Here is a 13,155-nt window from a genome sequence, read left to right on the forward strand (position 1 = left end):
TTTTCTTTCTTTTTCTCATCAGTCCCCTTCTCTTCCCTTTTGTCTCATGCCTCCTCTTTTGTCTTTATGCTTTTGCTAAACATCCCCTCATTAGTTCTCACGCATCTGTTCCGATGATTGTGTCTCCCCCCTCCCCCCGTCGCTTTCTTTTGCAGTTTGCTTTGACGAGATGATTTCTGTTCACCTCTGCTGTCTTTTCTCTTGTTTTTTTTTTTTTTTTTTTTTCCCTCAAAAGTTTTTAAACCGTTGTTTCTCCTCACCTCTTCTCATTCTTTCTCTGCATGCAGATTTGTTGATGCCTTTGCGGCTCGTCCAATCAACGCCTCGTTTCTCCTCTAATGTGATTAAATTAAGTTGTTTCCTATTGAAAAGTTTTACTCTGCCAAAATTATGCTCAAAAGGTGTTTTTGTATTTGATAGCCACGAGTAGAACAGTAATTACGTCTCTTTTGGATTAAGTAAATGAAAATAAAACAAAAAAAAGAAAAAAAATGCAAATTATTAGTTCCTGCATTCAAAACAAGAGGATTTTTTAATCTCCTAAATATTAAATGTTCTCCAAATCAGAGGTACACAGACCTTGAAGCATTTAACATTCAGCTGCAGCTAATTTGGGACGTTTAACTATGGTTATTTACTTTCATTTTATTCTACTTTCACCATTGATTTTATTTATGCTCACTTTATTCTCATTTTTCTTTTTCTTTATTTATTTCCTGTACTTGGCACACCGGCGGAGGTAAAATTTTGCCCCCTTCACCCATTTGACAAAATGTACCCGAGGCAGGAACAAATCGACTCCCTGTGGCAGATTGCTACTTTTCATGCTTGAAAATAGTTGGGTGGGGAAAAACAACTGAAACTGCAAAAGTATGAAATTGAGAAGGAGTGAGATGACAAGCAAGCCACTCGGGTATAGCAGCAGTCTGCAACTTTGAGTCTCATGCCTCCTGTAATGATGAACACACAAAGTTTATGCCTAAATGGTGCACAAACTGGCAAAATAAGACATTTGTGTACTGGATTTACAATCCCGTCGATCGTTCGGGATGAAAATCAGTCTGTTCTGGTCATCGGCTTTGTATAAAACCAACTCTCTTCTATATCACTAAAAGCACTTTAGTGGACAAACCCTGCAAGAAGATGTGCAAGGCATTTTTTTTTAACACAAAGTAAAAAAAAAAATAAATGAGATATTGAAGTCAAAACTATCGGAATAGGACATAAATGGGAAGAAGAAGTGGTGTTTGTCTGGGATCTTGTAAGGGTTTTTCTCTGAGCCAAGATGTGATTTTCTTTTTTTTTTTTAGTATTTACTTCCCTGTTTTCGGGTTATGTTGTTTTGCATTTCATGCCCACCGCACCAAGACCCTCAAAGACTCCAGAAGCCCGGCGGGGTTGGGGGGACGAGGGGAATCTGCTAATAATTTGTGCAACACAAAGGCAAAGGGACAAATTGTGAGGGAAAAAAAAAATAGAGACAGATGGACTCGGGCACAGACAGTGGGGGGAACCGACGGTGGAATCTCAGCCACAGCCATCTTCTGTCGGGTAAATTAGCTAGATAACATTCCTCAGTGCCAGTCCTCGTCTCATTAAATGGAAACTCGCGCTGGCTATTAAAGGGCTGAGTCAAATTTTGAGCAAGCAAACAATTCCTCAAACCGACTCGGATCAATTTCGCAGTGTGGTGCGCCTGCAGTAAATGCAGCTAAGTTTTCCCGATTTATCATTCCTTGCGCAGCATGGGGGAAACGTTTTATGGTCATTTTTTAGTAACACCTGGAAAGCATGCGCATTTGCGTGTTTTTTTTGTTTTGTTTTGTTTGTTTTTTATTAATTCACATTTAAAGCGCATTTAAAACGAGGAAATCTCACGTGTTCACGTTCAGCAATTGGCGCACCTGACTCAAAGCGAGCGTTTCGGTGTAACTGCTCGGAAACGACACGTGTTCCTGCACCCCACTGTATGTCTGAGATACAGAGGCAATGTGTACGTGTAAAGCATCAGGGTTAATTAGCATCACTCCACTGCCATCTATCAACCTAATGCTCAGTCTCTGGCCCTTGACAGCTCCATTACCGCCAGACACACACGAGGGCCAGTTTAGGTCATTGTCGGGCCTCTCTGTTCGCCGTACGAGAACAGTCATACTTCAAAATATCTGTTTTATGAGAATATAAGGACTGAAAGCAGCAGCAGCAGCAGCAGCAGCAGAGATGGCTCACGGAGTTTCCAGTTATTAACTATTCAGCAGGGTTCATGAGATAAATGTCTTTGAGATACGAACAAAAAAGCCACAGACCTAGATTTTTTTTTTTCCTCCTCTGAAGGTACAACTTCTGCTTTTTATTTATCAGCTCGGTTCGAATGTGCAGTCCAGACTGATCTATTCTGAGGGATGAACCTGTTCCCCACCACTGCCAGGACCATTAAGGAATAAATGGCATAGAAGTAAATGTCTATTTTGGCAAGATTTCTTGGATTAAAGGATATTGGTTTTGCTCCAAAGTGTTCCCACTGATTGTTCAACAAAACATGACTAGTTATGCAAGTTATTAGAAGTAACATATATACATTTTTTTTTTTTTTTACAAAATAAGATGGTTGTATGTGTGTGTATTGATTTTTTTATTGACAGAAAACATAGTCTACTCCTTCTTTGCTTAAGGGTGAATAGATTTCCATTTTTATGGATGAGGGAAGTCTACTTCATGTTTTTACTGTGATTAATTTATACCTAGAAGACTGGATGTTTTCCATGAAACCACACTACATGAAATCTTTTTCTTTTTTTTTTTGGGCTCATTTCTTGGGCTTACCAACAAACTGTGATTTGTCTTTTTCCATGACTGTAATGCACAGCGTTATGGATCTTTACGAATAGTGAAATTTCAGCATACCGAGTATCGCAACGTGTAAATAAATACAAAATGAAATTGGCTTGATTGATCTAAAACTCATCACTGTATTGTGATATTAAAAATATTTCAATTTTTTTTTTTTTTTTTTTTTTTTTAGAAATCTTTCAAATCAACAGAAATGCTGTTGAACCATCTCAGAAAATATACTTTTAACTACTATAACTACATATTTTTATTGTTTCTTTTTAGTTATTTTTAAATACACAAGTGAAAAAACACGAGTCGGTCATGATTTTGAAATCTGTGTCTTTTTCAAATACAGAGAATCTCGCGGGGAATTGCTGTGTTTTTCCACTCTGGTGTAAAATTTCACCCTTTGCAGTTTGCCTAACGTCAATTACATGAATCTGAATAATTAGATATCAAAGTCTGCTTTCCTAATAAGGTTTTGGTAATAAATGTTCATTTGCATGATTCCACTTCAGCCCTAATTTACAGAGAGCTTACAAAGAACCGAAAACAATCTCATTGTGTGAAGGCATCGGTAAAAGGAAGGGAAACTTTAAACATTGTGATATGGTCTTTTGTCATTATTGATCTCCCGTAGCTTCAAAGGCTTTTGCTTTGCACCAGTGTCCCATTCTTTGGACTTTATCTCGCAACCCATTTTGATATATTTTCAAATGACAACACAGATCAGCAGCTAATCCAATAATTGTTCTAGTTTTCAGTGTGCATCTAATTGACAGACTTGACCATCTGACACCGTTATCCCCCCTCAACCCCTCCGGCTCCACTGAGACGAATCCGGAACGTCATTGAGCGCTGATTAAGAATCGCACAATGACACGATTACAGACAATTGCGTATCGAGACACAAAACAATGCATCACCCCGCTGATAAGCATGAGAGAGTGAGAAAGTGTTAATTAAAACACATCAGCCTGCTCCATTTTCTTGGATACACTTGTGATTTCCTCTCTCCCCCTCTCACATGCTCTCACACATATTCATTAGAGCAAATGGAATTAAGGGGATTGAAGGAATAATCTTCTTCCACAGCCATGTGGGGGAACCGAGCCATTAATTTCCCACCTCCAGTTGCACTTGCTTTGAAAAACCTTGTCGGTGCAGGCATTATGTTAAATATGCTCACTCCGACTGGGTTTTTGTACTTATTCACACCGTGTGTGTGTGTTTCTGAATGACCATTAGATGCAGCGTTATAGGAATGTCTACCAGGATGTTTTTTTTCTTGGTGTGAATGTGGATCGAATTTGGTCTGAGCCTGCAGCAGACAACACTGGATGTTACTTCATTTGTGCCCTGCTCTCTTTCTTTTACAGCTCTAGATTTTCCTTCTCTATTCAAAGTAATGTTTTGGGGGAAATAACAATAAGATGACTGTGCCGTGTATAGATGAGTGCGTCTCTGTCTGTGGTGGTCTGTTTTCAAATTGAGGCGAGAAATGACAAAAGATCAAAGTATCAGGTTTGCTCAGGTCATGTGGTTTCTTTCTTGTAGCTGTTGTAAACAGACAAAAAAAAAATAAAAATAAAAAAACAACCTCATATTCTTCCAGGAGTGCATTCAGTCCTCTTTGAAATGGATATTCACATATTTAAATTTACACAGAGTGGGGAGACGAAAAAAAAAGAAAAAAATAGCAGAGACAAACAGACATTAAGTCACTCCTACGAAGGCGCATGCAGTGCTGAGCCAAATGCACACAATTTGTTTCCTCAGTTGTTTCTGTCTGCCTGCATGCCTTTTGATTTGTTTATCCCAATCCTCCATGAATTATACATGCCCATCCTGGACTTTATGAAAGTTTCCAATTGTGTTCCCCTGACAGAAGAAGCTAATAACAATGCTCACATGTCCTATACATGAACTCCTGAGTTCACTGAGAGGAGTGTGCAGTTGTTTAGGAACAGAGTTACAGTCCCTGAAGAGTAAAGTGCTTTTGATTTAGACTTTTTGTTGATTGAGTAGCCAAATGGTTAGAGATGTGACTGTGTGCACATTTTGTGTCCATACATACTATTTTTTTGTAGAAATTTACCAACCAAATAACAACAATATGGCACAAAATCTTACTGTCTCAAGCATGGGCGGAAACCCCAAGGGATTCTAGACTTTTCCCAATCTTGGAAAAGTCTAGAATTGTCCCCCCCCCAAAAAAAAAATAAAAAATAAAAAAAATCATAAAAGAAACCTTGGTATTTAAACAATATTAATTTGAAAAGCGAAAGAAACAAAGAACGAAGTAAATCCTCCATTCATCAAAGAGAAAAAAAAAATAATTTGTAGGTCCACCCCCGCCATTGTTAGAACAATGGTTCAGTCCAAAGTGTAGGAGGAGCAACAGTAGCGCTGTGAATGGCTCCGTTAGAGCCGCTGTAGTGATGAGCTAACCGTTAGCTGTTAGCCGTTAGCTGTGGCTCTGCAGCACAAACAAAAAACAACCTTCGGTAAGTAAAAACTCAAAGCAAAAGACGTGTAAAGCTTTTATTTACTTTCACTGCGCGATAGGAAGAAACACATTAACAATAAAAATCAGACTGCAGTTCATTATTTGTATTACTTTGGCTGAATCATGATAAACAGCCTTGTTATGCCTTGGAAATCAAAACTAGCAAAATGGCTACATTGAAGGTAGCAAATATCTCAATTATATTTAGCTCTTTTATGTTAACGGTTTCGAATGGGAGGGACTAAGCACTACAACTAGCTGACGTGTGGGAGCCGAGAGAGATGGTGAAAAACAGAAATGTATGCTTTTATTTCTTTCCGTCTTCAACATAGAGCCTCTAAAACCAAACACGAAAAAAAAAAGAAATCGGCACATTTTTCTATAAAACATTAAGTTTCAGTTATCCTTCTCAGATCTTCATTATTTGTACCTACTTAAGGATTCTCAGCCATCCAGGACATGGCAAAACCAAAAAAGATTTAAACGTAAAGCAACTTAGCAGCACGTTATAATTCAAATAACACATACCTTGTATTGAGAGCCACTACAATGAATCAATATTTATGAAGAATTTTGTCAAGTCGATTCCGTCATTAAAACTTTTTATTGATGGCCTTAAATTTTTGGAAAGGTGTACCAGAGATTATAATCTGTCATATGCCCTCTAACTGTGTCACACCAAGTGCACTGTAAACTATTTTGGGCTCATTATTTACATATATACATAAAATGTTATCCTTCCCTCACTTTGATTTGCAGTGAATGATTAATGGTGAGTTACAGTTTTAATTTGTTATTTATGAAACCCAGCGCGGGCCAATGCATTGATCGTGAAAGTCAGAGCCATTTAAATCTGCTTACAGCAAAGCTCTGGAGCCATCAAAAGTCTGGCAAAATAGATCCCTAACCTTTTAAAATGGCAAGGGACAAGTGTAGACGGTGGATGGCAGAGATTTGAGATGAAGCCCGAAGGGAATAGAGACAGTGAGTGATGATCTTCAGCAACATTCCAGTCACACACACACACACACACACACACACACACACACACACCATCTGTCTTAAACCCTTTACTCTGTAACCAACTGGATTTGCTACGTTCAGCAACTGTAATGTATTGTGTCTGCGCGTGTGTGTATGCGGAGTGTGTGGAAGACAGATAACCGACGGCCCTGGTGTTTGTGTTGAGATTGGCAGATTAGTGTTACCCGATTGAATGCCAATGAGATGCGACTGTCGTCGGTGTGTGCGTTTTTGTCAACGCTGACAGGTGCAGGCCCACCTTTACTGTCCCTTCTCTGTCGGGGAAAAATCTATCGGCCTGTCAGCCAACGAACACCTTCGTTGCTGTTTCGTCGCCCATCATCAGAAGCAACACGTGTGTTTGTGTGTCTTCTGTCATTCTGTTGACTTTGTATTGGACATCAGTTCCGCCGTTTTTTTTCCCCCCTCTCTCCTGCTCCTCTACTTTAAACTGTCACTCATGAAACGAGTATTTAAAAAGGAAATTATTCCGCGTGTTGTTTTTCGTGTCACCAGAGTCCTCTTTGTTCTCCAGATCCCCCAGATCAGCTACGCCTCCACCGCGCCGGAGCTGAGCGACAACAGCCGCTACGACTTCTTCTCCCGTGTGGTGCCGCCAGACTCCTACCAGGCTCAGGCCATGATGGACATCGTCACGGCGATGGAATGGAACTACGTGTCCACGCTGGCCTCGGAGGGCAACTACGGGGAGAGCGGCGTGGAGGCCTTCGTCCAGATTTCCAGAGAAACTGGTAAGAAATTACATTTATTATAGCTTTTTTTCCCCCCCTCCTTCTGGAGAAAAACACCTCGACTTTTCCTTGTTATATTCTGTGCCCTGCAAATATATTCATGCTATGTTTAAACTATGATTTTTATTGGATGTAAGATGATGGAGCAAGACAAAGTAGGGTAGAGCTGTGAATTGAAAAGAAAAGGATTCCTAGTTTTAAATTAGGGATGCACAATACAGTGTATCACAACTTTGTTATTAGAACATCACTGTAATCAGTACCGAAATGCTTTAACTGCAATATCACCTTAGTGTGCATTATGGTTTTCTATGCATGAGCGTATGGAAGGAGCCAACATAGAAAGGCCCCTGACGGCTTGATACTGTTAGGAAATGCTTCGTTCTCTATAGCAACCCTTCCTGCTTTCTACGTTTTTTTTGGGTATCGCCTAGGTTGGTGGGGGCACAGGGTGCTTAGCACAAGTAATCTAGTATGTTTTGCTCAATTAATTCTGGAGACTGGTTGACATTTCGGAGGGCAATGGTGTGAATACTTTGAAAGGAAAATGTTTTGGTCTTGTTTGAGTTCATTGATCGCTCATTGTGCTGCACTTTAAAAAAAATGCAGCATCATGAAGAAGGTTTCATACTTTCAAAATGATGAGGTCTGTTGCGCTTGTAGATGCATGGTAGGGGTGAGGCTTACGATTTTTGAAAAGTCGAGCAGTGACAGAGCTTTCAAAAACGTGATTCGTTTTTCAACGAGTCTTCATAGCAAACAGGCACATTCTAGTAAATTTAGATATGCGGTCCGATGACACTTGTTTGTCTGAAAATAAGCCTTACTTTATTAGTCGGATGTAATATTCTAATCTTCTAAGAAATCATGTTGTGATTTCATTAGCCGTATGTGTAAAATCATAACCAACATGACGAAAACATCAGACTGTGTGAAATTAGCGAATTAAGTTATTGAAATAAAAAGAACATTTCAACGATATTCTAATTTTTTTTTTTTTTTTGATGCGTCTGTAAACAGTATCTGGGCGCGTTTCAGAATGGACTTGTTTTTGTACCATAAAGGTCCAACTCCATCTCTGTTTTTTTTTTTTTTATTACGGTCTGCATTTTTTTATTTTAAGGGTTCACAATTTTGTTCAAGCAATAACCTCATGTTGGCAAAGTTCACTGCCATGCATTCACTGTTTGAGAATCGAGTCTTGACCTCCTGTTCTCATCTGGATTACATTCTCTATTCTTTCTCCCTTTATTCCCCCCCCCTCCCCGCCCTCTTTCTGGTTTCCACTTGTAATAAATACCACTGGATGGAAGTAAAACATCGTAAAAGAGCTCTAAATGTCTCCTCTCACTGCTATAGTGATATGGTGATGCTTTAATTATATCAACAAACGCAAACTAACTGAATGAGATGCACAACAGTGGAGAATAAAGCATCTTCTAATTAGTATAAGTGATTCTTACAGTACACAGCTGCTTTATAGCGTGTGAAAAGCTCTTCTTTCTCAGTTGATTGAATCCCTGCAGCAATCTCGAGGCGGCAGGACTCATAATTAATGTGGCTTGCAGTCATGGGAGCCTTGACTCCGTTCCAAGCACTATTTCACGTTTCTTTTTTGACATTAATTACAGTGCAGATGTTGTTGTCACACGGTATGACATGTTGTGACCACTTGTGACATGAGACGGAGTAAAAAGTAAAATCAGCCCAGAGTGATGCTGTCATTGTCGAGCTGATCCCACTGTTCCTTTCCCTCTCGTTATTGCCGTCTCCGAGGCTGGCTGCAGATTCAGGCTGCTCAGTTTTTTTGCCACGGCGCTCTGTGCCGACAGCAGCTTTGCTGCAGGAGCCTCTTTCAATCTGTTGTGCTCTTGCCGTGCATTTTTGTGTCGCAGCGTGGCAGCTCTGATGTGATGGCATGAAAGTAAAATTACAGCCTCGTCAACTCCAAAATGGACTTCAGACGTATTGTTTTGTGGACTTAAGTGGGGGCGCCATGTATCAACGATTAAAGCGAGGTGAAACTTCATGTGTTGTGTTGGGATCATGAAATATTTTGACTTTCAGTCAAATAGAACCTGGTTTGAAAGAAAATTTGTTATTGCACAGTCGAAATGAATAAACAGTGAGGCTAGAATGTTTACATTTACATACTCAAGTTAGAATCATAACATAGAAACTTCCATTGAAAATGAAAGACTACATTAAAACTAGCCAGTAATATAATCACAACCGCTCAGTAATCTCACTCATCTGCTTTGTAATGTTTGACAAAAAAAATATCATTACAAGTTCTGCAGGTCCAAATGTAAATTTGCACTTTGTGTAGCTGTTTAATTGATCCAAAGTCTCAATAATTAAAAGCTTGCCTGTGTTGGTGAATGGAAAACTCTAATATTTGGTTAATAATTTGGGTCGAGGCTAAAACTCACCGCTCGACTTCTCATTACACCTTTTTAAAAGTCTCTAGACATTTTTATTTGAATGAAATTACATATTCTCCTCATCATTTGGCATCATGTACGAATCTGAATCGATACCCACCCCCTTGTTGGATTTAATTATGAAACAGAAAAACAGAGTAAGAAAATAAGCTAAATATCATCATAAAATGCTGGAGTTAAGTTAACACACTCCAGCTTTGAAATGGAAGAAAAATATGTTTCGAACCTTCAAACATTTAGTTTGGATAAAAGTACATTTCTCTCGGTTTCCGCTCATCATGAAGACCTTCTACGAATCCTGGATAAGTGTTAATCAATGTGTTGCAAGTCTGTGAAAAGTCAGATCGATGAATGGATACAATAAGGAATGAAGCACCAAAACTGGTTGAGAAGGATTAAAAATGCACATCAGTGAATATAAACTATACACACACACACCACATTTTATAGTGTTTAGTGATTATAATTTAAAAATCAAACACAGACACCTCTAATGTATCATGTATTTGTACAATTCAACTGAAAAATAAACATTTGCTAAAAGTATACCATTAAACTAATGCTTTCCTGAAGGAGCATTTGATTCAGTTGCAGTATTCTTGAGTTCAAACCTGCTATAAATTGTAATGCATCTGGTTAGCATCAAGTTTGGTTCCCATTGTTATGTTTTCCAGTTATCTTGGAGTTAGTTAACAGTTGGATGTTCCCGTTAGCCACGATCCCCAAAGTGCTTAAAAATGTGTTTGCCTAACCTGGTCTAAAGTAAAGAACTACCTAGCTAAAATTGCACAAGCAATAGACTAAAATTTTCAATTAATCCGGAGGACTGCCCTCATGAAGCCGAGTGGCAGCGCAAGCGGAAAAGATGGAATCACAAAGAGATGGATCACTTGTCTGTTTTGATTAAAATTTCAAAAGCCCGCTTGATCTCTGCACTCTGGAGAGCATCAAGCTGCACGAACGCAGCCTCAGATCAGTTTATGAAATTATCCAAGCCGTGTTGACAGATCAAAATGCTGCCTGTTTGTCTGTTTATGTCTCAAATGTTTATCGGAAACTCGCCGCGCCGACAAATATTTACAGACTGACGGAGCGAACGACGGTTACAGAATCCATTTGAGGGGATGTCAGTTGAGATCCCTCTCTTTTGATCTATTTTGATCACTTCTTCTTGCCTTCAGTCTTCCCCAGTATCACTATTTTTATTTTTTTTCTTCTTCTTCTCTGCACCGTTTCTGTGCTGGACTCAAGATGACAGCACTGTGCGTCTCTTCTGTGGTCTACGTGTCCATCTTTGTCTGCCTGCGTCTCTGGAGCCGCCGCACCCGAGGCCATACGGCTGCGACAGTCAGCACATAGATATTTTTCTGTGGTGTCAGATCTCTGGATATGTGCAAAGCAGTGTTGGGCATTAGTGTGTCTTTGTGGAGTGGAGGACATTGTGGCGTATTTTCTTTTCCTCTTCTTTTTTTTTTTTTTTTTAACACGGGAGGGGGTAGGTGCTATGACAGCAGTCAGTCGGTTGTTTACTCTGCAGCTCTGGAGATGTGAAGCCAACCGAGAGGATGAAGGGACAGCGGCGCTGGCAAAACATTGAAGAACACGACGGCATGAGAAAGATTGAAAAGTAACAAAAGGAAGACTTTAAAGTGTGCTTTTGTAACAAAGATGCAACACGAGCCGTGTGCGAAATGTGACTGAACAAAAATAAGACGAGAAAGAGGAGACACCCAAGCACAGCAAAAACAAAGGCTAAATCAAATCCTTTTTTTTTTTTCTAAAGCACATATCATCCATCCATGCAGGGTCAACCTTCACTGTATATTACGTCACATGTAATTAGAAAAGTTTTCGTTTTTCTCTATAACAATAATTTTCCATCCACTTTTAAAAACGTTCTTTTCTACTAAATGGTTTCTTTGTAACGAGGCTGCTTAATGGTGAGAACGTGTTGGAGGTAATGTCTATTTTGCTCTGGAATCATCCAAAGTCGTTTAGTATGTTTTTCACTCGGAGAGACGTCCGTGTGCTCATTACGAAGCCGTGGCTAACCTGAACAGATTGTTATGATCCATTAATGGCCCATAATCCACCAATGTTGCTGGCTAATAATCGACGTGATCTTTCACAGAAAATGCGAGCAGCAACTGCATTCTGTGGCTACCAGCTTAGTTTCACTCTTTATTTGAGGCTAAAGAAATCTTCCTACAATTAAAGTCTGTTTTTTTTTTTGTAATGTAAATGTCACTTCAGACACATTTTCTGTCACTTCCTGAAATATATTATGCTTAGCATGTGATATACTTCTACATGGTACCTTATGAGTCAGTTTAAGTTTTCAGTCATCTCTGATGGTCTTTCAGCAGGATGGTTTGATTAGATTTTTTTTTCTTTCTCCGTCTTCCTCAAGCCATCAAATTGTGAGAACATCTTTGGCCCACAGCCCTCTTCAGGAGAGCTTGGAGATGTTCTTTGAAATTCAATCGTGCATCCTGGCTTGGCTGCTCCAAAGTCTTCATTTTGTGATTTTTATTTAAAAAAATAAAAAATTGCATATATTCTTTGACTTGCTCTGTGTTCAATTTTGAAAAATCATAATTTCATAAAAACCTAATTTACATTAACCCCCCCCCCCCAAAAAAAAAGAACGCTCCACTATATTTCCACCCCCATCATTTACCGTTGGTATGGTGTTTCCTTGATAAAACTCGGGATTGTTGTACCCAGCAAACTTAAGGATTGTGACCTACTTTTATTTCATCAAACATATTCCCTTTAACAGTTCGGAGGGTTATTTTTCTAGGTCTTTCTGGTGTTTTCTTTGGAGAACAAAAAGGCTTCTGTCCTCCAATCCCACTGCCTTGTCCAGACATATGAAGAATTCAGGATGTTATTGTTGCAATGCTCTTGCAAACGTCCTTCAATCTCCCTAGACAGCCTCCCTGATCAGTTTGTCCCGTCTACTTACACATTTCAGTGAAACATAATTCTCCGACTAAGTAATTGCAGCTTTGATTGCTGTGAATTAACCGGAGGCCTTTCTGAGAGCTGACATCCAGATCTGGCCGTTCCCAAATGATTAGGAGTATGTAAACTTCTCAATAAACGACATCTGTGGAAAATAATATATATCTCCATCAATTCCAAGGTTATGAACCTCAGTGTTGCAGCAGCACTCCCGCTCTTTGGGAGCAGAAGTGGTCACTTTCCTTTGTGTTTAGATTCGAGGACGGATTAAACCCCCGCGCAAACAGCCATGGGAATTTCAAGGCGATTATGTTGTGATTAAAGTGTAATAATTGCGAGGCAATCTGATTACTAGCACCAGTCAGCCGTAGAAATTGGCGTGTAATTTTTCACTTATTCCTTGACAGTGTGGATGGTAAAGGAGAGCATTTTCATGATTATATACGTACATTCTAATCAGCTAAAGGGTTCCAGAGGTGCTCAGTGTGACGTCTTCAGTGCTCGTTCAAGTTTAGTGATTGTTGTTTGGTTCTTCCTCTTTACTGTGAGCCACCGTAAGAAAAACACATATATTTGCCATTTAAACATATTCCTTGAAACTGGTCATGTCCTACTTGCATTTGCTCCT

The 13,155-nt window shown here is 39.4% G+C and overlaps 1 protein-coding gene across 3 annotated transcripts in view; it reads left to right on the forward strand.

The window, feature by feature from the left end:
- Positions 1-13,155, forward strand: part of grm8a (glutamate receptor, metabotropic 8a) — a 229,031-nt gene that overhangs the window by 91,090 nt on the left and 124,786 nt on the right. For all 3 annotated transcript variants that reach the window (XM_014970995.2, XM_014971017.2, XM_014971013.2), the window contains one exon: positions 6,900-7,116. In XM_014970995.2, coding sequence (XP_014826481.1) covers positions 6,900-7,116 — 217 coding nt within the window. The remainder of the gene's footprint in view (positions 1-6,899; positions 7,117-13,155) is intronic.

The sequence above is a fragment of the Poecilia mexicana genome, unplaced genomic scaffold (assembly GCF_051168715.1).
Source record: "Poecilia mexicana isolate PSO_F unplaced genomic scaffold, ASM5116871v1 scaffold_23, whole genome shotgun sequence".
NCBI lineage: Eukaryota > Metazoa > Chordata > Actinopteri > Cyprinodontiformes > Poeciliidae > Poecilia > Poecilia mexicana.